This window comes from Eptatretus burgeri, chromosome 1 (assembly GCF_056783735.1).
Source record: "Eptatretus burgeri isolate ZD-2024b chromosome 1, Ebu_testis_v1, whole genome shotgun sequence".
In the NCBI taxonomy this organism is placed as follows: domain Eukaryota; kingdom Metazoa; phylum Chordata; class Myxini; order Myxiniformes; family Myxinidae; genus Eptatretus; species Eptatretus burgeri.
Genome location: NC_140961.1, coordinates 105,706,855 through 105,732,558, shown reverse-complemented (window position 1 = coordinate 105,732,558; position 25,704 = coordinate 105,706,855). Strand labels below are relative to the sequence as shown.

Here is a 25,704-nt window from a genome sequence, read left to right as displayed (position 1 = left end):
TATGACCTTTTCATTACGTTAATCTGCGGTAACTCCAGAGCAGAAGCTACCAATGTCAAATTACACCAAGTGATTCAGGAGGGTGATGGCTAACGCTGATTAGATTTTGGTCCAAATCGGTCAAAGGTCAAGGTCACAGTGAGGTCAAACATTCGATTTTTGATTATTTGGTCCAGAATCATCGTAGAAACTTCTGGTTTGCTCGGTACCTTCTCTTGAGACAGCTTTTATTAGACAAGGTCAGAGGTCAAGTTGACGATTTCATAAGTACCAGTCTATGACTGCTTGGTTGTTTGCTTGTAGGCACGATAACTCGAGAACGGATGAAGCTACCAATGTCAAATTACACCACATGATTCAGGAGTGAGATGGCTCGCGCTGGTTAGATTTTGGACAAAATCGGTCAAAGGTAAAAGTCACAGTGAGGTCAAACATCCAAAACATGATAGCTCGAGAAAAGTTACCACAGGTATTGTTGACGGAGCGTGAGTTTGGAAGATCGAGGTAAGTTCGGCGGAATTTGTATGTCAATTCGTCAAGTTACGGCTGTTTTAAAATTTTCAGTGTTCGCACCCATGGTGCCGAACACCTTGCCTAGTTATAGGCCGCATTGTGTTTTCGATAAAGATGGTGTTTAAAATCATTTTTCTTCCTGTGCAGGCTGGAGTTCCTCAAGGTAGCGTTCTGGCCCTGTTCTTTTTCTGGTTTTCATCAATGATCTCTCGGACTCTCTGGAAAATCCTCTATTTCTCTTTGCCGACGACTCCACCCTCTGCCGTACCATCTTTCATCCCTCAGACCGGCAAGCAGCAGCTTCTTCACTCACTGCAGATCTGGATAAAATCACAAACTGGTCCAACACGTGGAACATGTCTTTCAATCCAGACAAATCTCACACTCTCACTATGTCTCTTCGAAAGGACCGTTTACAAAACCCCCCCATCCACTTTCTCAACAATCCTCTGGAAGAAGTCTTTTCTTTCAAGCTTCTAGGTCTCACTATCTGCCATGACCTTTCCTGGGAAAGTCACATTTCCAACCTCGCCTCAAAAGCCTGTCGCCGACTGGGAATCCTCCGTCGTGCTAAGTCCTTCCTCGGCCCTCTTGAGCTCCTGACCACTTACAAAGCTTTTGTCCGTAGCCTGATGGAGTACTGCTCTCCCCTCTGGGCTGGTGCTCCTGCCTCCCACCTTTCTCGGCTTCACGCTGTTGAAACCAGGGCATTTAAGATCATCGGCATCTCCCGCAATGAAGCTGAGTCTTTGGGCCTCTCACTCAATCACCGCAGGTTGGTCGGTGGTCTTTCTGTCTTCTACCGACTCTTCTCCAGCCTTGCCCCCCTTGCTCTCTCTGCGATTTGTCCCCACCACATTTCCACAGGGCGCTCAAGGTCCGCCAACAACCCCCTTCTGGTAAAACTACCAAAATCACGAATCACTGCTCATCTTCACTCTTTCATTCCTCTTTTTTCCCGCCTTTGGAATAAACTTCCTCACTCTATTCTTTCCCATTCTTCCCTCCAGGCTTTCAAAACAGCTGTTCACCACCACCTCTTATCTTCCCCCATCCAAATCCTCGATCTTTTCTACCCCCGATAATCCACCCAAGCCCACTTCCTTCATTTCTCCTGCTTTCCTTCCTGAAAGTCCCTGAAATGTCCATCTTCTCTTCGCCATGTTCCCCGTCCCATCCCCATCCCTCTCCCTTCCACAGTTCACCTAATGTGTCTGTTCCCCACTGTTTTGTCCCTTCCACTCCCGCCCCTCTTGTCTCATGCTTCCTTGCTGTGAGTTGTGTGTTAGCTCTCATACGAGCCTCGACCAAGGTATACAAAAAAAAAAAAAATCCCAATAAAGCTTATCGTCGCATGCCTGACTCGCTAAACCATCGGATGGTGTAAAGATTGTTTGTGGATGGCCGAATATTATGGTTTTATGATTTTATAAAATAATATAAATGATTCTGTAAATTCCTGTGGAGAAATGGAGAATTTTTGCTTCGGTCGACGTTACGAGTTCGTTTTAACTTAAATTTTAATTTTGTCTTCGGTTTTTGCGATCGCGTTAGACGCTTAACACTAGGTTGTCGAAATTCTGGTAAAAATTAGATGTTTTGGAGACGTTTTAAGATTGTATAAAAATATTTCACCCGCCGCTTCACGGCCCGTCACATGGCGCAGCGCGCTCGAGCAGACGCGTCGTTGAGTCACGTAAAGGTTTTGCGTGTGCGCACTGAAGTCATCGCGCTCGCCCCGGCATCCTTTCAAGTTGGGGGGCCGTTGAGTGTGACCTTTACGTTACGTTAATCCGCGGTAACTCGAGAACGGAAGAAGCTACCAATGTCAAATTACACCACGTGATTCAGGAGGGTGATGGCTAGCACTGATGTGATGTCGGTCAAAATCGGTCAAAAGCCAAGGTCACAGTGAGGTCAAACATCCAAAAAAAAGTTATAACTCGAGAACGGAAGACGCTACCAATGTCAAATTGCACCACGTGATTCAGGAGGGTGATGGCTAGCGCTGATTAGATGTTGGTCAAAATCGGCCAAAGGTCAAGGTCACAGTAAGGTTAAACATTAGATTTTTGATGGTTTGGTACAGAATCATCGTAGAAACTTCTGGTTTACGTCACTACGTTCTGTGGAAACAGCTTTTATTAGACAAGGTCACAGGTCAAGTTGACAATTTTGTAAGTACCAGTCTATGACTTATTGTTTATTTCTTCTTCACTATCCAATGTCCATGACTCACATAAATCACACATTGCAACTGAGAATATTAGAGTATTCACCAATCACCTCTTGGTTTGTTTTTCTCATCCTTATTTTTCCAGATTTTTGTCAATCCCGACACATTCCTGTTCTCCCCAGTACTAACCGTCCATTAATTTCTCCACTCACTTCAATTGTAGAACCCAGGAAGATGAAACTTTCCAGGATTTCAACATGATCATCTCCCAATCTCAGCACATCAATCTTCTCAGTTGACAAGATTTAGTATTTCTGAAGCCGCTGTCACACTTTGACGATATAGTCAGCATATGCCGACATATGAAAAATTTGTCAAAAACGCTGGCACACGTCGAATATGTTATGGGTAAGTTATGTGTACGTTAAGAGCATGCTGAAGTACGCTGGCATATGTCGTAGTCCGCCGAGCTCGTCGACAAATTAAAACATGCTCAAAATTTTTTGACGTATGCCAGCGTATGACTCACACGTTCCGCATACGCTGGCCATAAGTTGTAGGCACGTTACGCGATCGTTGACACACGTCGGCACACGTTACTTGTAAGTTACTCATAAGTCGCAACACGTCGAGGTAATGTTTAGCGTACCCGAAACTTATTTCGAACCTATGAGTAACGTGCTTTGAACCTATGAGTAACGTGCTTTGAACCTATGAGTAAAGTATCTCCTACGCATATTGACGTATGTGGACGTATTTGACGTCTTCCAGATGACCACAGAACTTACTGAACGTGTTTCTAACTTACAGCTACCGTATAATGGCGTATTGGCAGCGTTTAGGGGAATTGGTATACAAAAATGGGCTTCACAGGGGGAATCCGTCAGTATTCCAGACTCCATGTTTTTTTTTTTCCGACAAGGCGGTGATGTTGACATTTCGATTTCTAGTGCAGTAATGATACAAATTGTTGAGCGGTAGCCTTTTAATTATATTATATTATAACTGCACTATAAATCGAAGTGTCAACATCACCGTCATGCCGAAGAAAAAAAAAAAAAAAACGTGGAGTCTGGAACACTGACGGGTTCCTCCTGTGAAGCCCATTTTTATATACCAATTCCCCTAAACGCTGCCAATACGCCATTATACGGTAGCTGTATGTTAGAAACACGTTCTGTAAGTTCTGTGGTCGTCCGGGAGACGTCAAATACGTCTACATACGTCAATATGCATTGGAGATACGTTACTCATAGGTTCAAAGCACTTTACTCATAGGTTCAAAGTACGTTACTCATAGGTTAGAAATAAGTTTCGGGTAAGTTCAACATTACGTCGACGTGTTTCGACTTATGAGTAACGTGTGTCGACGTGCGTCAACTATCGCATAATGTGGCCAGCTTATGGCCAGCGTATGCGGAATGTGTGAGTCATACGCTGGCATACGTCTAAAAATTTTGAGCATGCTTAAAATTTGTCGACGTGATTAGCATAATACAACGTATGCCAGCATGCTTCAGCGTGCTCTTAACATATACAAAACTTACCCATAACGTATTCGATGTGTGCCAGTGTTTTAGACAAATTCTTCATACGTCGGCATATACTGGCTAAAACGTCAAGGTGTGACAGGGCCTTCACACTTCGATGTCTAGTGCGGTTATGATTTGAATCGTCGAGCGGCAGCCTTTTAATAGGCTATGCCACGTGATCGTCAGCGATACGCTGCAGCGCGCTATGCATACATTAGACTATCGTTGGGCATAGGTTGTGAACGCCAACAACACGCTAAGCATTCGTTGTTATAAGTTATCTATAAGTTATCGAAACGTTCTGTGTACATTACTCGTACGTTATGCATATGTCCAACTCGTTATGAATATGCCAAAAACTTTAAAAAAAAAAACATCAATAGTTCAGCGTATGCCAGCGTTTTACATACATTTTGATACGTTTCCATTCGCTGGATAAAACGTCAAGGTGTGACAGCAGCTTGAGGTTTAAATAAAGACCAGAATTTTACTTTCCTTCTTCACTGTCTGCAGCAGGTTCATCAAGTCCTCTTTACTTCCTAACCCTAACAGCTTGGTGTCATCAGTTTACCTTTGATTGTTGATTCATCTTCCTATTATCCTGACTCCAGACTCCAACCTCGGACTTCCAATTATCCTGACTCCACCTACCTAACGACATATATCTAGCTTTTGGGAAATAAATAATAGTAAAATTATAAACGCATTTAATATTGGTGGAGTTAGACATGTACATGTATTGAAACTGTTACATATTCATGAGAGTACAATGCAGTCTTCGCAATGTTTCCTTTAAAATATTTGGTAGTTTATTTATATGAGCACACAGTTCATGAGATTATGCTGTATCTTGCAAATCAATAGTGCATGTCCCATTGTTGTTTAACATGTTAGTGGTGAGGGCAAGTCTACGACAGTCCTTCCATTATTAACCAGGTAAGGCTTTCCATGGTGATATTACAGGTTTTCAATGAAATGTAATGTTAGTTTCGAGAACACAGTCCACCACAGTGGCAAAGGGCAGTGCACTGAAGTGCTGCCTTGACACATTTGCACTGTCCTCTGCACCCCTTTTTGCATCCACAGTGTACGAGTCCTCGACATGCCTGGGTCGCTTCTGGCAGTGTGATCCAGTGAACTTCCCAGCCACCTGTGTCCTTCTTCTTCCACCCCCAGTCACCTGGGAATGAGAGTTCTGCGACTGCAACCATCATCTGTCCCCAGCAGTGACCAGCTTGGTGGGCAGCCCTCTTTGTGTGCTGAATCAGTGCTGCTTGTGTTGGAGGGAGTCCTTCAATGTCTCTACCTTTCTGGGTGAACAGCTGATTGCGTGCCTGATTGACTGATTCCAGGCTGCTAGTGCGGTCATAGAGCAACACCGCGAATCACTCCAGAGACTCCAACCAGTTGTCTATGGTGTCTGGGATGGCAGCCAAGGCACAGAAGGCTCGAGTGACGTCATCAAAGGCGAGATGATCATAGCTCTGGCTTGATGAACTGCATCATTGTCAGCATCGTGCTCACATGCTTTCCCTAATGCAGCACCAACATCCTCATTGCACACGAGCACCACATCACGACCTTGCTTGTGAGCATCCATGTCTGGGAAGTAACCCAGTATTCTGTTCTTGAGTTTAGTGGAGTGTACACGCCCCGTCACGTGTGTTCCCAGTTGTTCCAGCCTGGTACTGCACAGATTCACCAAGTCTGTTAGCTTGAACACTGGTGCAACATATTGTCCATGCGCACTTCCTCAATATAGGTGACAAGTCCAGCTAATGCAATTCCATGGTTAACAGTGTCTACATTAGATTATTGTGCCTTTGTGTCCCTCGCTTTATTGTACAGAGAGGCAAGGCACTGAGCATGGTACTTAGCCTCTTGGGCAATGAGATCTCCAACACTGAGTTTGGATATGAGGTGTTTGTCCTGTAGTTTGAGGGCACACTGCCTCACACGAATGTCAAGTTCGAATGCTGATGCATTACGCAAAGCATCTCTTGCTGCAGATTTGCCACAGAAGAAGCATGTCTCTGTTGAATGAGTTTCACGTTCAATGCTCTGATGCGTGAACTTGTGGGTTTCTGGGTCATCATCGTGGTGTGTTTTCCCCTTTTCAGCCCTCTGAAGTTTTGTTTTGTTATACTGCCATCTGCAGGAGTCATGCCATTTGGCTTTGTGAACCTGGAATGCTGCCTCGATGCCCTGACTCTCATCCAGTTGTGACAGTTTTACTGTTCTTGGCAGGCAACTGATCTTGTCGAATGCTACAAGATGCTCAGCTATGGTCCTGTATCCTGCCCCATCTGTGCCATGTGCTGAATTATATGGATATGTCAGCATCTCATCTGTGTCTCCCTGACACAGAACACATTTGTTCCAGTCTGTGGTCGGGCACTGTTTACCTGATGTGCTAGGCTCATCAGGGTCCACGACCTTGTATAGTTTGGCCATTGTCCCGATGCACTATGCTACTTTAGAACAGTATCTACTAGTTATAATATGAGAACAGTATGTACTGGTTATACCACCACCACTCTACCGTAAGCTGAAATCTCCAGGAAAATATGTTGGCTGCCACCACAGTCACAGTCCAGGTCAACTGAAAGCATACAGATTATACATGCAGATTAGGCATTGTTACTAGGTGTACACAAGTACACCAAAGCTGTACTAACAACATGGATTATCATTGTGACGTTACTATGATGTTCTGTGTGAATATGCAGCAAAATATATGAATACACATAAACATAATTATGAGGTCAGCACACAACTAATTTGCTAATTCTGAAATTCCGGAAAATGTGCATAACTCCGCTAATATTTGATGGTTTTACTCTTATTTAATTCCCTGAATGCTAGATATATGTAGTTTGGTAGTTGCCAGCATGTTATAAATAGTACCACTGCATTCCTCATCCTTGAAAATGTACGATTAGCCACCAGAATCAATATTAAAGCTGGTCTGGAGCCTACGAAACTGGTAAAATAATGGAAAATGGCCGGCATTTTGGCCACAGGACAATTCTGCGATATGCCCGAACGATAAATATCTTCCTTAAGGTCATGCTCTAACAGTGTGCCAAAGCTCATGCTTGTATCATCAAAGGCACAATCCATTCCCATATCTGCTGGACTATGTCATGCAAGTTTGACATCCACATTATGTAGGGCCTACTCATGATGTAGATTGAACAAGTAAGGGGACAGGATGCACCTCTGTCTGACCCCTTTTCCCATTCCAAACCATTCTGTCTCTCTATGCTCTGTTCTTACTGAAGATTCTTGTTTAGTGTACAGGCCTCTTGTCAGACATATCAGGTAAATTTGATGTTGTATTCTTTCCAAATTCTTTAAACCACTCATCAATGCTCATTTATTTATTATAAAGACATAATCCATTACCCCTTTTAGTTAATTTTACACCTACTTGTGCGACAGAAGAAAGCATATCTCCAACTAACAATCTCGCTTTGTCAGGCAGACTTTCAAGTTTTTCAGCAAAATCTATAATTACACCACTTCCACTAATTTGTTTCTCCAACTCATTGTTATGTCTTTCCAATTATTTTTGAGTCCGGAGTTGAGCCTTCCTTTCGTTGGCAGTTTTAACCGCTGTTGAAATACCACCCGTCAATGCTCCAACCGCACTTAAACCAGCAAATAAAGGAATTAGAAATGGGAGAAATCATCAACTTGTCTCTCATTTAATATATTTTCAACATTGGTTTTGTCATTTTAATTTAAAGTGAGCCAGTATCGTTCAAGATTTTAACCTGTTCTCTTGTGAGCAAAACATCAATTCTTACTGCTCCTTTTCTCTGAATTGTATTAACGTTAATCGTACAAGGCTTTTGATTTTGAACACATGATGATAGTTCATGAAGATTGATTTGATTAACATATACCCAGGTTGGTACTTTGCCACTCTTTTATTGAACAAAAAATTAAGTGAGACTAATCATAACACCATTATATGTAATTCTGTTTCTTCCAAAAGCAAACAATATGCATCAACTTCTTCACTCTCTCCTCTTTCAATGTATAGGGAAGTATCCACTCGATTAGACTTTATAGCTTCCTTTTGAGCACTCAGGTCAAACGCATAGATTGTATCCAAACTTTAAAATGCTGTCATATCCAAAATTGGTTCTTTATTTCCATTACTTTCACACACCTTTTGGTAAGACTTGTATGCTTCAGCTTAATCATTTTTTTCCCAATTAATTTCCAATCTATCTCGTGGATAAAATGTTCCATCGAGAGAAACACGAAGTTGTTTCACCTTAACATTATCACTCAATGCATTATTCTTATCAGTAGCAGTATTGCCATCTGTTTTTTTTAAAATGATCCACAGATATCGTGGCTTTCCTTCCAGAACACCCAAATTCCACGTGTAAGTGGTTTGGTTTAGTTTAACGTGTTGACATCTTCTTTTGAGGTATGATACACAGTGGTTTCTTTGAGTTAAGTCTTCTGTTCAACATTTCTTCTGTTTTAAGATTAGGAGTATATTCACTAATATACCAACTCATTTCATCAATTACAAATTTATTCTGATCAACAAAAGCACTACCAACACCAAAAAGTAATCTATTTTCATTATCATTCCTTTGAAGTTGAAATCTAATTTTAAGACTATAAAGAACTTTATCATGATCACAAAATCCAAATATACCTTTAAGAGGAACTGCCACAGTAAAACTATTATCTGATTTTGTATCATCAGTATACGTTCCTTTCCTTTGAGTATATCCAGCGTCTGTGGTTGTTCCCGTTGACATATCAGGAATAAAACCTTCGACAGCCCACTTTCCCATTCTATCACTGAATGTATGTGGTGTAAATTTCATCATTTCAGATACAGTAGAGACATAATCAACCGCTTCAACTTCTTGTGTTCCAATGTACAAACGAACACTATCACACATTTTCTAGAATAAATCATTGACGTGTAGCGTTTGTGTTATTCCCAGCCTTAGTGAATTTAAATTTACACAACAAGAAACTTTCGGATAGATTCAAATAAGTTTGTTGATCATTTATTTTAAAACTTTTTGTACCATTTGCATTCCAGTCTGTTTCAGTTATTGCATTTACCTTGAAGTAATCTTCTTTTTAGTGGAGTTTGAGATGACAATGGTATCATCCAAATCATACATCCTATCAATTGCTTCCATACTTCTATTTATTTAGGAAAAAAGATGTTAAAACTTTTGAAACCCTGACCCAAGTATTTGAATTATTTTTCTGTCGTTCTTGGGGGGACAACTGAGTTTTGCCTTTCTTAATTTCTTTAATTGCTTGTAATTTATGAGATTCCTTTTGGGCATCTTTTATGCTCTCTGCAGCACCTGCTACATTTCCCACAGCAGAGGCAGTTGAACCAATTGGGTCTTTTTGTTTAAGAATAGTTGAACCAATGCCTATTAGAGTATCAATTATCCCATCTCCTCTAAATTGATATCCGGCACCCCTTTGTCTCTTAGGTTTATAGTATCCTCTATCAAGATACATACCTTCACCCTTGTAGTATGGGGAAAGGAACATCCCATCCCCTGTAATTATTTTATATTTTCCCAACTCGTGTTTCCTCAACAATAACCATCATATTTATTTATTGGAAAACTTCACGTAGGTGAATTCTGAAGGATATAACTTCTCCATTAAAATAAATCATACGATTATCTTGGTCAGTTGTCCAAAAATGTACTCTGTGTATGGTTTTTGCTGACACAGGGAGATAAACCAAATTTTTGGGTTCCATATTGAATTTATAACCAATTGGGGTTGAGTATGTGCTGAATGAAAATATTGTATTTGTTTTGATGCTATCATTATAAGCACCATCAATCAAATCACAGTGAATTAATACCGAAATGATTCCTGAGGATATTTGAATGACATTGTCATTGTAAAACGTCCCATTCGTTTCAATCTTTTTTGAGGAGAAACCCAATAACTCTCAAAATGAATTATCAATTGGGAAATCAACCTTGTAGTTATTTTTAAGTTTAATCGTTGATTTTGAAGTATGTTTTTGAATATCTATAACAATATTTTTTGGTTCATCACCCTGTTCTTTCATAAGACGAGCAATTTCGGAAGATATTTGAGAAATCTGATGTGCTCCAGGTGAGATTGTTATCGTTTTGCATCCACTTCCTGGATTATAAATAAACTTGTCATTTTTCTCAGTTATATTAAATAAGATATTATAAGTTTCCATGGACAATAAAGATGCCTCTTATTCTTTTGTTGGGTCAAGTTGTTGTGGGTGTGGGAATGAAGATGTGTGGTCGCTTGTTGTGAAATTAAAACTCAGGATTGTGCTTCTCATCTTATTTAATGAGATAAAATGTCTTTATATTGATATTTATTAATTATTATCTTGCCAAAACGAAGTTTTTGCAAGATATGTTAGTCAGCTTGTATGTTTTTTTATTTTTATTTTTTTTGTCTGTAATCACATATAAAAAATTCTGCAGAGCACAGTTATCATTGGAAATTTTTGTAACTTTGCATATCAGAGGCCTATAGAGGTCCCTTTCAGAGCACAAAATTTTGAAGGTCAAGGTCAAAGGTCAAGCTCACTTTGTCGCAAATCAGGGGAGTCGACGAAACCCTTATTTTTTGAGAAATTTTAATCGAATCGTCTCCAAACTTTACAGGAATGTAGTATATGGTCTGGCGCTCAGCTGATTAGTTTTTGGTGGCGATTGGCCTTGACCTTCATGGTTAGCGCCAGAGGTCAAACATATTCGACCCCAAGGTCAAATTTTCAAGTTTTAGGAACCATATCGTGTAGCACCTCAAATTGAACACCTCGATGAGTGCTTTCTAGATCTGTCAAGCTTGCGACATTATGATGTCATTTGGTGACGTTATGAGGCAAACACATATTTTTCATATGTTACTCTGTAGAACGATTCTCATCGGAATCTCTCGTAGGCAGATATTCCTCAAGGAGTCGCTCCAGGTGGATAGCAGCTCTGTTCACCTCAGTGTGACCTTGAAGAAGTCACAAGTGGTCACCTTTTGGCAAGATACGGGTCACCCTGCGGGTGACATTGGTTTATTTTCATGTTCATCAACTGATCTAAAATGGCTGATGCTTCATACAAACAATTATTATTTCCAGCCTTCTTACGACCTAACAATAGCAGTGATGTGATCTTAACAACAATAACAACAACAACAATAGCAGCAATAGGGGATCAACCTAACAACAATAGCAGTGATCTATTAACTAAATGTGATGTGTCATTTGGAAGAAAACTAACACCTGAACCAAGGATACTTGAAGCCTGAATAATGCGTTTCTCCTTCTCATTCTTGCCACATTTACCAGAAAGACTAACCCAAAAATTAACAGAGTTCAGCAGATCAATATATACTCTATCATCATTATTTTTCATATCCAATGGTTTACCAAAATTCTTTGATTCACCCCTCACAGTTGAACCTTGTCTTCCATCTTTTGTGAGAAGAAACATTAATCTCGGAGTTAGTTTAACAGGGGTTGAGCAGAACCCAAGAACTTTAATTCATCATTAAATATCAATACCATTTCTTGAACAAGATGAAATATTGCTGGTTGTTCTGTTGGGATGAGACCTGCTTTGGTTTTTGAATCCACTGAATATTAATTGTTTTGAAGAGCATTCACAATATAATCAGGGGGTTGATTAATCTCTTCCAGTTGTTGAAATAATCCTTCATCATCATATTCTAATTCTCCTATATGCTCTAATTCTTCCTCCATCAATTGACTGAAATCTTTTATCATTTGAAGTTTTTTAGGAGTACATTCTATTGTGGGAAGTGTGGAAACATCTATAATTTTTTCTTTGTAAGTTTTTAAAAGTGGTTAAAAAAATTTCTCTTGTTTTCTTTCAAATGCTTCTTCACCCATTAGTTTCTGTCTGCGTTTCTTCTTTACATCTTCCTGTTGTTTTACAACTTTTGAAACCAACTCTTGATGTTCCTTAAATCTTCTTGCTCTTTCTTTCGCATCCATTTATTTGTTGGAAAATATCATTTAATATCTCATCTTGTTTCACAACAATATATTTATATTTTTCAGTCGTGTGCTTAATGTAATCCCCAAATTCCTTTTTACTACATAATGTAGAACAATTGTCTGTCCAAAAATTGTTTATATCTATTGAATTTAACTTAAATAAAATAAAAGTATTAGCATTGTTTCTGATGGAACGACGAGGAAGTTGAAAGTACGATTGACTAAGATAAATACAATTACAAGAGGAATGTCTCCCTCTTGTGTAGTAGCTGTCCATTACCGTTTGGTTTCTCTCATTAACACAATCATCAAAGATAACGAAGTTCTTTTTTGATTTATCCAAATATTGGGGAGATGGTATATCATCCGTATTATCACTAAGAATACAAGTTATTGGTTTTGATTTCTTTTTACATCTCTGTGTATCACAAAATAGTTGAATTATATCTTCAATGTTATAATCATTTAGGTTTTTTTGAAGTTTAAATAAACCGATTATATCTTCTTTTTGAAGACCAGCATTAAAACCTTGTGAGAGTAGTTGATACTCTGGTTGAAAACTCGACTTTGTGAAAATTATTAAATGATCATAATCTAAAAACTTGGGAATCAGGAGCATCTTCAAAAGTAAGCAGGTTTGTCCACATCCGCTTGAACCAACTATGAGACATCTTAATGAATTTGGAAGATTTTTATGATTGTTAAATTTTATCTTATTTTCCTAAATGGGTAAAAAATCATTCATTTATATATTTGGAAAACAGGTTATTTAATTTATTATTGGCTTTTTTAGAAACTCTATATTCTATCCTAAGGTCGGGTATAATTTCAAGATAATCCATTATTTTATTTATTCAATATCTTGTGTTGATATTTCCCTGAAAATAACATCCATGAATAGTATATAACAACAATCCTTTGAACATTTCTCTTATACGTTCAGTTTCTTCCCTTGTAAGGAAAGGTGTGTTATCACCCTCATACTTTACATTCATTTCTCTAATCAATCTTGTAAAGTAATTCATTTTTGGTGTAAATCTAAAAGAATTATTTTCCTTTTTATATTTTTTATTATCATTAATTAGAAGATAATCACAGAATATACATTGTTTATAGGCTTTTGGCTCTGTGTTTAATCCCCGTCTTTCACACCCAGGACAAATCTCAAATTTGTCATATGGAGAATCAGGGAATTCAAGAGGTTCAAAATCTATCATATTTATAAAGTAAAACTTTACTGAAACTAAAATTCATCTTAGGAATCATCTATAAAACTACTTTCATAATGATCATAATCACTGTCATAATCTTTGAAATCTTCAGTTGAATATTGACTCATATTTTATTCGTAGAAACAACATTAACATTGATATCTATATACTTTTTTATAACCAGATTCAACTATAATATTTTTTATATTAAAGGTAATTTTAAAATGATCCTAAACTACTATTGCATGAAATGTCATTTCACCTGATATATTAACATCCTTTATTTCATCAGGATTTACATCTTTAGGGTTGCTGGAAAGAATACAAATTTCTCCTTGCATATTACAGATGGTCTTATCTTTTCTTTCTAAAGCTTCATCTATAAGGTTTTAATTTTTTGATACTTTTCATTGTTTCATTGCTTTTTCTCGTTTTGAATATATTACCAGAAGGAGAGGAGAAACTTTTGTTCGAGATACTTTAATTGATGTTCTTCCAGGTATACTAAAATCCCTTCCACTGAAGGAAATTGAAGAACTCATTATTTACCATAATTGTTTTATCCAATAGTTGTTATATTTATCTTTGTTCAATTTTACATCCTTGACATATTTCTCAGTATCTTTTACAAATAAATTGATTGATTGAAACTTGTCTTTTGTGTCTTGAAACATTATATTTATTAAGTGAAAAAAGTTGGCGGATAAAATAGTTTTAAGCACAGATTCACCTATAAATTAAATGAAATTTTCATCAAGAAAATTTTAGTTTTAGCAAAGTTTTATTACATAAATATGGTGAATGCAACATACTGCGATGTTTGTAATCACGAATATAAATATTATAAAAAAAACACCTTCAAACCAACAAACACATTTAATATATCTCATCAAATATCTCCACTTGACCAAGAAACAAAACATTGCGATAGATGTGATGATGATATTCTTAAAATTAATTACAATAGACATCTTCAATCATGCAAACACAAGAACAATGAAAAAAGGGAAGCTAAATTCTCCATTGAAAACATTGAATGGGGCATTTAAAGGGCATATATAAATAAGATTTTTTTCGTTTTCAAGACCAAGGACCATCTTCAATCATGGAAGCTGTTGATATGGTAAAACAAAGTATTGAAACTATAATTTAAAAAAACATTAAGTGAAATGAAAACTTTTAAGTTTTATATGGGGGTAAAATTGAAAATGGAAAGACAAGACGATGAAACTACTCCCTATATGAGGAGAAACCCACACTTTATCTCATCATTTCAAGATTTTGTAAGATGTGATGTTTACGATGATCTCCAGAGACAAGAACAAGATGTTGATAACACTGTAGTAGGTAGTAGATTTACTTTCACAAAAATAATCTTTTTAGATATACACATCTTAAAATCAGATCCTCTTCAGGCTTCTTCTTATATTGATTTACCAAAAGGGATAAAACTTAAGAAAGCGGTTGTTAATATTCAAAACATAGATAATAAATGTTTTCTATGGTCTGTTCTTGCTCACTTACATCCTCCCAATGGAATCCTAAAAGGGTTGAACATTATAAGAAATACGAGAATACATTAAATGTTAAAGATTTAAAGTTTCCAATGTCATTGAGAGATATTCCTAAATTTGAGAAAATGAATAACCTATCTGTTAATGTATATGGATTAACGGATACAAACAAAGTTCAAATATTAAAAATTTCAAACAACTATAAAAATGATGAAACACACATTGACCTTCTCCACTTTACTTCAAAGGAAAAATCACATTATGGTTTCATAAAAAAATTCTCAAGATTAACCAAATCACAAATATATAAGAGAAAATGTAAAACGTATCCTTGAAAGAGATGTCTCATCTCCTTTCACACAAAAGAACGATTAAATAAACATTCGAAATATTGTAGTAATTATAAATCAACCGTAATCAATTTACCAAAAGCAGGTTCAAACATATCATTCAAAGATTTTAACAAATCTATAAAACATCCGTTTGTGATATATGCTGATTTTGAAAGTATCCTTGAAAGGATAAACACTGTTTCTTCAAATCTAAATAAATCGTATGCAAATATATTCCAAAAACATACTCCTTGTGGTTTCTGTTATTATATCAAATCATCTGTTGGTGTTGAATACAACAAGTTAGAACATTATAGAGGGGAAGATGCCTCAGAGGAGTTTGTAAGACGATTGGAAAAAGATTGCATAAGATGAAGAGAAATAATGGTGAAAACCTATTAACAAATGTCATTAACAAAGGAAGAGGAAAAGGAATTTAGAGAGAACAGTACCTGTCATATTTGTGATGAGAAAATTGAGGGAGGGGGTCAAGGTTTAGGATCACTGTCATCTTACTGGTAAATATAGAGGTCCAGCTCATTCCCATTGCAATCTTAATTACAAGACTCCAAATTTTATTCCTGTCTTTCTTCACAACAACGCTCACTATGACACACATCTATTTATAAATGAACTTTCAAAGACATTCGGAAATATTTTTGCCAATCCAAACACAGATCAAAAATACATCTCATTCACAAAATCAATTGAAACATCCCCCATAACCCATATCAGATTTCTTGACACATACAAGTTCATGGGAGATTCATTATCTGACTTAGCATCAAATATTAAAAACTTCCCGAGTCTTAAATCATATTTCTCGATTCAAGAAGAGATTGATCTCCTATCACAAAAGGGAATATATCCGTATGACTATATGGATTCATTTGAAAGGTTTTAAGAAACACAACTTCCTTCAAGGGAGAGTTTCTATGGTAAGTTGAATAATACTCATATTTCTGATGATGATTATACACAAGCTAAAAAGGTTTGGGAGAAGTTTAATATAACGAATCTTGGGGAATATCATGATTTATATCTTAAAACTGATGTACTGTTATTAAGTGATCTGTTTGAAACTTTTCGAACAGTTTGTCATAATAAAAATTATTATGGATTAGACCCTGCTCCCTATTACACAGCTCCGGGTTTGGCTTGGAGTGCTATGTTAAAAATGACAAAACAAAATTTGGAATAAATCAGTGATATAGATATGCTATTAATGATAGAGAAGGCTAAAAGAGGAGGAATATCTCAAGTATGTTCCAAGAGATATGCTAAAGCAAATAACAAATATCTTCCTGATTATAATAAGAATGAGGACAACTCTTACCTGATGTATTATGATGCTAACAATTTGTATGGGTGGGCCATGACTCAATCTTTACCTGATAGGAAACTTAAATGGGTGAAAGAAAAATATTATGAAAAAGTTTTACTTGATATTGTTATCTCCTCTCAAAAAGAATTGGATGAGGCTGATGTTGGATATTATTTTGAGGTTGATTTAAAATACCCTGAAGAACTTCATAATAAACATAAAGACCTACCCTATGCCTCCGATAAAGAAAGTCCAAGAAAAGAATGGCTAAGTGATTACCAACAGTCATTTAATATAAAGGGTAAATCTTGAGAAAAACTACTTTACTACATTAAATGAGAAAGAAAGTTATGTTTCACATCAAAGGAACTTGAGATAATATTTATCTGCCAGGTTGAGAGTGAGGAAAATTCATAGGATTTTGAAATTTAAACAAAGTCCATGGTTAAAGGACTATATTGATTTTAATACAAAAAGTAGAAAAAACACAGAAACAGATTTTGTGAAGGACTTTTATAAATTCATGAATAATGCTGTATTTGGAAAGACTATGGAAAATGTTAGGAATCGAGAAAACATAAGACTTGCTTCATCTTGGAAACAGGCCTCAAAGTTAATTAACAAACCAAGTTTTGAGCAGGTGGAGGTATTTTCAGAGAACTTTTGTGCTATTCATTTGAAAAAAAAAGAGTATTGAAATGGATAAACCTATTTATATAGGAACATCAATTCTTGATTTGTCAAGGTTGTTTATGTATGACTATTACTACAATAATTTAAAATTAAAGTATAACGCTAATGTGTCATTGTTATATATGGATACAGATAGTTTTATATTAGAAATAAAGACTGGAGATGTATATGAGGATATGATTGATAATATATATATATATATATATATATATATATATATATATATATATATATATATATATATATATATATATATATGATACAAGTAATTATAAATCTGGTGATGTGTTGTTTTCATCAAATAACGAAAAGGTTATTGGTAAGTTAAAAGATGAATTGGGTGGGACGGTTATGAGTGAATTTATAGGAATGAGATCAAAGTCTTATGCTTTTACATATATTGAAAATAATATTGAAAGGTGTAAAAAGAAGTTAAAGGGAAGAAAGAAAAAAATAAGAAATGAAACAATAAACTTCAAACATTATTACAACTGTTTAATCTTAAAGAAGGAAGAGTATAGAAAAATGAATAAAATAAGAAGTTATAAATATCAATTATATACAGAAGAAATAAATAAGAAAGCATTAGGAGCTTTTGATGATAAAAGATATATTTTAGAGAATGGAATTAATAGTCTCCCTTATGGTTATAAGTATAAGGGCTGAGGAACTACTCCCGTCTTTTACTGATTTATAATTGATAGAACCAAGCAATAACCAAACCAAAGAGTGGAGATGCAATCAACCTTGGTACTTAAATGGAAAACATAAAGAATGTGAGAAATATCAAATAAGTCTTGAAGAAATAACCAGGGTAAAAGTCGATAAAATAAATAAGCGGATAAATTTAATTATACAAATAACTACAAATACAAATAGAAATAAGTTAGAGGATGTAAAGAAAAAAATAAATATCCTTGAATGGACTAAAAACTTTAATGGTTATCAATTAAACAATGAAAAAACAATTTACTATAATCTCAAAATGATATGTGGCTCAGGAGGTGGTCAAACAAGAGCATTAAGAGAAGTTTATCATTTTATCTCTGCTCAACAAAGATATTTAGACCAAAATAATATTTGTGAACATACTCGATGGTGATGAATGTAATAGGAAAATTAATTTATTACCTCAAATAGAACATGATTAAATATTCGTTGGCTCACTCTTTGAATGGAGTAAGAAATCATTCTCCTCTTTTGACCAAATAAGCCTTGATCAAGAAAACTTCCCCTATTAATTTGTATGAGGTTTTTTTGGGCCCTGAGACAGTCTCAATTTAACATGAGCTTGTATGGCATAAAATCAGACTTCTCTTTTTGTCCTGATGGGTCTCGAGTCAGAGTTCTCCCTATCCATTTGTATGGCTGAAAATCATACTTCTCTTTTTGTCCTGATGGGTCTCGAGTCAGAGAGTTCTCCCTATACATTTGTATGGGATGAATTAGCCTCCTGTTAGGGGTTTTCGGGGATCAATTCATAGTTTTCCCCATTCATTTGCATGGATGCCTCAGAAACCCCATTAATCTACTACATATATATATATATATATATATATATATATATATATATATATATATATATATATACATACATATATATATATATATATATATATATATATATATATATACACATATATATATATATATACATATATATATATACATATATATATATATATATATATATATATATATATATATATCTTCCTCTTCTTCTTCTTTCGGCTGCTCCCGTTAGGGGACGCCACAGCGGATCATCCATATGATCCGCATAGTGATTTGGCACATGTTTTACGCTGGATGCCCTTCCTGACGCAACCCTGGTCGCCTCTTACGACACAGGGATATGGTACACCTATTTTAACCGGGGTATACACCGGCCCAGTATACTGGTACTCATTTCGCCGACCTCGGAAGGATGACAGACTGAGTCAACCCCCTGGTGTATTAATTCTGTGGCCCAACGGCACTTGAACTCAGGACCTTTTGGATCCCAAGCCGGTGCCCTAACCACTGCGCCAACACCAGGCTATACAAGTATATATATATATATATATATATATATATATATATATATATATATATATATATATATATATATATACATATATATATATATATATATATATATATATATATATATATACTTATATATATACATATATATATATATATATATATATATATATATATATATATATATAGTCATCCAGTTGCATACTGAAGGGAAATGGCATAGCTGCCAATTCCTCCATGACCTTCTTCAAAATATTACCAGAAATATTAACTATTTTGGAATGTATTACATCATTTGACAAAGACACTGCTTCAATTTTCTTCCTCAGCTCCAATCCACAAACCAGCTCGACCATGTCCAGGGCACATGGTTTTGCTAAAGTCTCTCCAATTGTGTGTGGCTTCTTTTGTTTGGCAATGCGATAAGCAACCTTGGAGGATACTTCAAGACAAGGCTTTTGTGTTGGGGCAATTCCAAGTTTTGGCAAAGTTCCAACCTTTTCAAATCGAGCCTTCTTTACACAAACAAGGACAAATGTGTCCAAGAGCAGCGTCCTCAAGGTTTTGTCGGCTAAAAAAAGAAATGTTTTTTTAAAAAAATTAAAAAAACCAACAACAACAAGATCAACTTCCGATATTTCGTCACGTGCCTTGATTAAGCCAATAGTGAAACGCGTAATAATGTATTTACGTATTTACGATATATAGTGTATTTATGAAATAAATAATGTATTTACGAAATTACAATACGATAAATGGAATAATCTTTAAATAGTAACGTGAATTTTTTGAAACTTTAAAGCAAATGCCCGAATAGAGTTGAAAGTTCATGATAGACGCTCTCAAAAGGCACCGTCTATGTGAGGATGTGTACATGTGCTCAGTATTTAAGGAGATCCGAATCTTGTATATACAAGAGCCTAGTTCTAGAGATTAAGGTTTTGGAAGAAGAGGAAGAGGAAGAGGAAGAGGAAGAGGAAGAGGAAGAGGAAGAGGAAGAGGAAGAGGAAGAGGAAGAAGAAGAAGAAGGCCGAGCTCTCTATGAGCAGTGTTCGCTACGCGAGACGCTGCTAAAAAGATCCACACTGTCTGATGTATTTTCAGGATGGACAGACGTGAGTTGCTCCTTCAGCTTTGTTGGCTTCATGTTTCCATTGGCAAGAACCTTGCCACACAAGAAAAACTGTGGCTTTTTTGTCCCATCACGTTCAGTGATGTAAGTAAAACCAAAGGATACGTAGGCTTCATCATACTGCCTTTTCTTCGACATTTCCAACTTAAGCTAAGTCTGAACAAAATAAATTAATAATAATATAATAATAATTAAAAAAAAAAAAAACACTGTGATGTAATACATATGGAAAACAGTAAGCAGTGAACAAAAATTAAATTAATAAGTTTAGGCCGGCTATGTGTACGAAACATAATTGAGGCATGCTTTTCATTAAATCTCGGATCTGCTGGATCAACTGCTGGTCACACACAAAACAAAACAAAAAACACATTTTTTTTTTTACAATGACCTTTTGATCATTACACAATGATCATAACAATGACCTTTTGACTGGGTCAAAAGGCAACAATAATGGCATGCTCGAAGGAATTGTTCACTAATCCTGGGTACATGTATATGTCAACATGAGCAGACATTAAGATAGAGTCCCCTGAAATATGAGACAAGCTCACTGATTCTCCTACAAATTAATGATAATTAATACCCAGGTATGGGGTTTGTAAATATCTTCGAATGGAAGGAAATGGAGAAAAACATGGTACCCCAATATTTATATTCAGTTTCATGCATTATTTATCAATTAAAATATGGATGAAAGATATACAATATATTGTAATGTAGAAAATGAATGCAGATAAAAACATGGCAAGCAGGAAGGAAAATCAGAGCCAGTGCGTGACGAAGGTCGATGGAAAAATTATATTGATGGGTAATTGAATATACAGTATAATTGTTCAGGAAAAAAAAAGCATGGATCTGAAGATACTATAAAGTTTTAAACCTCACCAGTATATGAGAAGAATCCTGAGTCATGACAAGCCATGGAAAGTGAGAAATATGCACTTAATTATGGAGTGGCACTGAGTGGCGTCGTGCAGCCGACGATACCAAACTGTAAAGATGAGGTCTAGTGGCCAGGGCTAAAATCTGTGGCAGGGGACATTTTCTTCAATTTCTATCGACGGGAACTATTCTAGAAGTCATAAGTTGACAACGATGACGACTGTATGTTACCTGACTGTGTACATTCAGTGGCATCCCATTTCAACCTACCTTACAGATATAATAGACTTCAGTAAGCAAGAATAAGTACATAACATCCTGTACCTAGACAAAAAATAAAACATTATATAAAAAGCTAGCAAAAAAAATTTTTAAATAATTTTTATACGCCTGGTTTACGGACCCCCTGAAGCCCATCCACGGGCCCCAAAGAGGTCCATGGACTACAGGTTAAAAACCCCTCATCTAAACGTATATGAATGGAATAACTATCTTGGAACCACTATATGTTGGATGCCATTGCTTGGAGGCATGCGGTTACTAGAACCGCAACAACATATATATATATATATATATATATATATATATATATATATATATATATATATATATATATATATATATATATATATATATATATATATATATATATATATATATATACATATATATATATATATATATATATATATATATATATATATATATATATATATATATATATATATATATATATATATATATATATATATATATATATATATATATATATATATATATATATATATATATATATATATATATATATATATATATATATATATATATATATATATATATATATATATATATATATATATATATATATATATATATATATATATATATATATATATATATATATATATATATATATACATATATATATATATATATATATATATATATATATATATATATATATATATATATATACATATATATATATATATATATATATATATATATATATATATATATATATATATATATATATATATATATATATATATATACATATATATATATATATATATATATATATATATATATATATATATATATATATATATATATATATATATATATATATATATATATATATATACATACATATACATATACATATATATATATATATATATATATATATATATATATATATATATATATATATATATATATATATATATATATATATATATATATATATATATATATATATATATATATATATATATATATATATATATATATATATATATATATATATATATATATATATATATATATATATATATATATATATATATACATACATACTGATGTGGATTTTTTTAACCCACCTTGTTGTGATCGTTGTCATCCTGAAGGATTCTAACTGGTCGATTGTGGAATCCTATTTGACTTCAGACAGAGTTTAACGTTTGTCCGATTTGATTATAAAATCCTACAAAAAACCCTCTCGACACTGATAAAACTGATGTCCACACAAGTCCTTCCTTGTGAAACAATTTATTTCCTAATTATACACCATACACTTCTCACCCTTGTACAATGAACTTAAGAATCCCCATTGATTGCAATATTATTTGGTTCTATTTCATTTATTCTTACTTTAGTTAACAGTTAGACCAACCCAATTCAATTCACTTCTACATTACATCAGAGAGTTTTATTCTAACTTGGTACTTGGTCAGTTCCAAGGAGTACGAGCCACTGAGAAACTATACTTCCTCACGTGCTCGTACTCCAAACTTTTAGATTTCAAAGCATTTTATACTTCCATGAGAGAAAGGTTGGGGGATATTCACCCAGACTGTAGACGTGTCTTTTAGACGAAAAGCCACTTCGTACATTTTCTAAGCAAAGGTTCATTTATCAGCTCGGTCACTCTGCTCCAGAACAACACATTTCTTATCATTTAGGGCAAAAGTCTTTTGGCCAGAAATGACAGCCAATTCAATTTGCAGCATAGAAGTTACATTTCTGAAACTCCATTTGTTGCAATTTAAAATACATTAATATAAATTTTTCCCCCACACTCCCCCGTTTTTTTTTTTCAGGAAAATTTGAATAATTTTTCTTACACATGATTACCATGTCCCATTCCTGAAGGAGAAAAGATTTCCATTATTCAAGTTCAATCAACAATGGCAGCGTGTGTTCATATCAGAAAATGAGTGAGTTTCCATTTAATATATGGCCTGTTCATCAGCATGTGTCACACATTGAAAACATGCTACCCGAAGTCAGAAGACAAACAGGTCAGGGTGTGGATAGAGCGGCACCCAACGGGAAACACAATCGAAGCACTCCTTGAGCTGAGGAGAAGGTAGATGTGGTCAAGTACAAGCTTGGGCCGGACACTGGGTTGAAGGAGCGCAGTGTGGAATTGCAGGCCTGTCGTACATTGAAGCAACCACAGCAAGTTCACGATGTATTTGCAGAGCGGCAATCGAGAGTGTGGCTGAGAACATTCCTCCATGCAGGCACCACACAACGCCGACGTTAAGACTTTGCTCAACCTTCTCCTCAGTGGGTTTTTTCTTTCTTTTCCCACATTGGTCCATCTTATCTCCTCAGGAAGGGGAGGCATAATCATGTGTTGAATGCTCAATCACCCAAATCTGGCTTCTCCCATCGTCCAATCTTTGTGTAGAAACTTCATTTAGATGAAATCGTACATTGCTTCAAAGACTGCTTTCAACACTCTGAAACAAACAAAGCATCAAGTAAACACCAATCAATAAACGTCATGGGCACATGTAGTTCTACAAGACTAACAAAGATTGTTATGGAAGCATTTAACTTGCATTATATGTCATATCAATATTTTAATCCCTTTCCTTGTTATTTCCCAAAACACATTGCTAAAATATACAGAAATCCCAGTTGTACGTATACTCAAAACATCCATCTCATTTGCTATTTCCATCGACATTTTAAATCTCTGACATTTCTCCATCTATCCACTTCTCTCTCACCAAAACAGCAAACATGCTGCCATTTTTCCAATTCACATACACAAACCATCTATCACTTCCTCCGACCTTCTCAATTACGAATCCATTTTCTTTTATCAAAACAAATAAATCATTTTAAACAGTTGTTCAAAAATTGTAAAATCACTTGTCAAATCTGTTATCAGGCGAATATCATTTATATTGCAGCTCAAACACTCTGTCTAAACATGCAGCTTCACCCTCCACAATCTTTATCCCAGTCTTGGAAAAGCATCTTAAACTTCAGACTAATAAACATCCAAACTCTCTTAAACAACTTTTTGGTCAAAACAAAATATTTCCTTTTAAAATCCATAAATGAAAAATTTAATCTTCAGCATCTATCCAATTAAATCATGAATTTACCTTGACTGAATCGATCAAATGGTTACACTGGGTTGTTTGCCATTGCCTTCCCAGCACAAGTTCAGGTAACCTCAACATTCGCAGACGAATAAAACAATATTTCAACGTCCACCGAGGGAATCATCTATTATCTGCGAATTGCCCCACGTGCTAAACATCATCAAATCATTAAAATCATTCCAAATCACGTTTCTACATTTAAATCACATACAGTATATCCACATTCACAATTGTTATTTCACAATTTATTCTAAATCCCGATGGTTGTAAAATAAAACTTCAACACTTTTTCCTAAATGGACTTCACTTTAAACAGATTCAGTCCAGAGGGTGCGCCACAAACACCAAGGAACGAGGAACAGGAAGTTCTCTCCACATCCAGTGGGAAGAAAAAGGAAAAAAAACTCTGACAGGCAAAACCCACAGTTTAGCATTACTCTGTCATGGCTTCAACACATACACTAGACAGCATTGCATCTCATAGACTCACGTGTGATCACGTGACAAATACCAATCACATTTCTATCTCATCCTCTTGAATCTACATATGAATCAAATTTCACACTTAAAGCAAAGGCTCGAACAAAGACTCAGTGTAACGATAGGCCACCCCCCACAGATCGAGAGGAGGGGGTCTCACACAGTGTAGTTTGCGACCTTCGCGTGGAAATACAACGCCAAGAATGTATAACATGCCATTTCAAACAGACCCACAGCTCAACTCAGCACGAGTTAAAATATCGTCAAAATCCCAACAGAACACGTTTCATTGCAGTGAATATTGGAATCGCACAAGTTTCATTTTTTTTTTTACTCTCAGGAACAAATCACCCACCATGCTCCCAGCTGGTTAATCATCTCTTGCACTCTACAAAACGTTTCGTGCAAATCATTGCATTTACAAATCCGTAAAACCTCCACACAATATAAT

The 25,704-nt window shown here is 35.3% G+C and overlaps 1 protein-coding gene across 6 annotated transcripts in view; it reads right to left on the bottom strand.

The window, feature by feature from the left end:
* Positions 1 to 5,036: 5,036 nt before the first annotated feature.
* Positions 5,037 to 25,704, bottom strand: part of LOC147035126 (uncharacterized) — a 61,439-nt gene continuing 40,771 nt past the window's right edge. For 4 of the 6 annotated variants that reach the window (XM_085893807.1, XM_085893799.1, XM_085893803.1 and 1 more), the window contains one exon: positions 5,037 to 11,285. In XM_085893807.1, coding sequence (XP_085749933.1) covers positions 6,034 to 6,675 — 642 coding nt within the window. In that variant the 5' untranslated portion in view covers positions 6,676 to 11,285 and the 3' untranslated portion in view covers positions 5,037 to 6,033. Of the gene's footprint in view, positions 11,286 to 22,901; positions 24,117 to 25,704 lie in introns of those variants that run through there. The other 2 variants (XR_015061400.1, XR_015061399.1) reach the window with 1 other exon arrangement.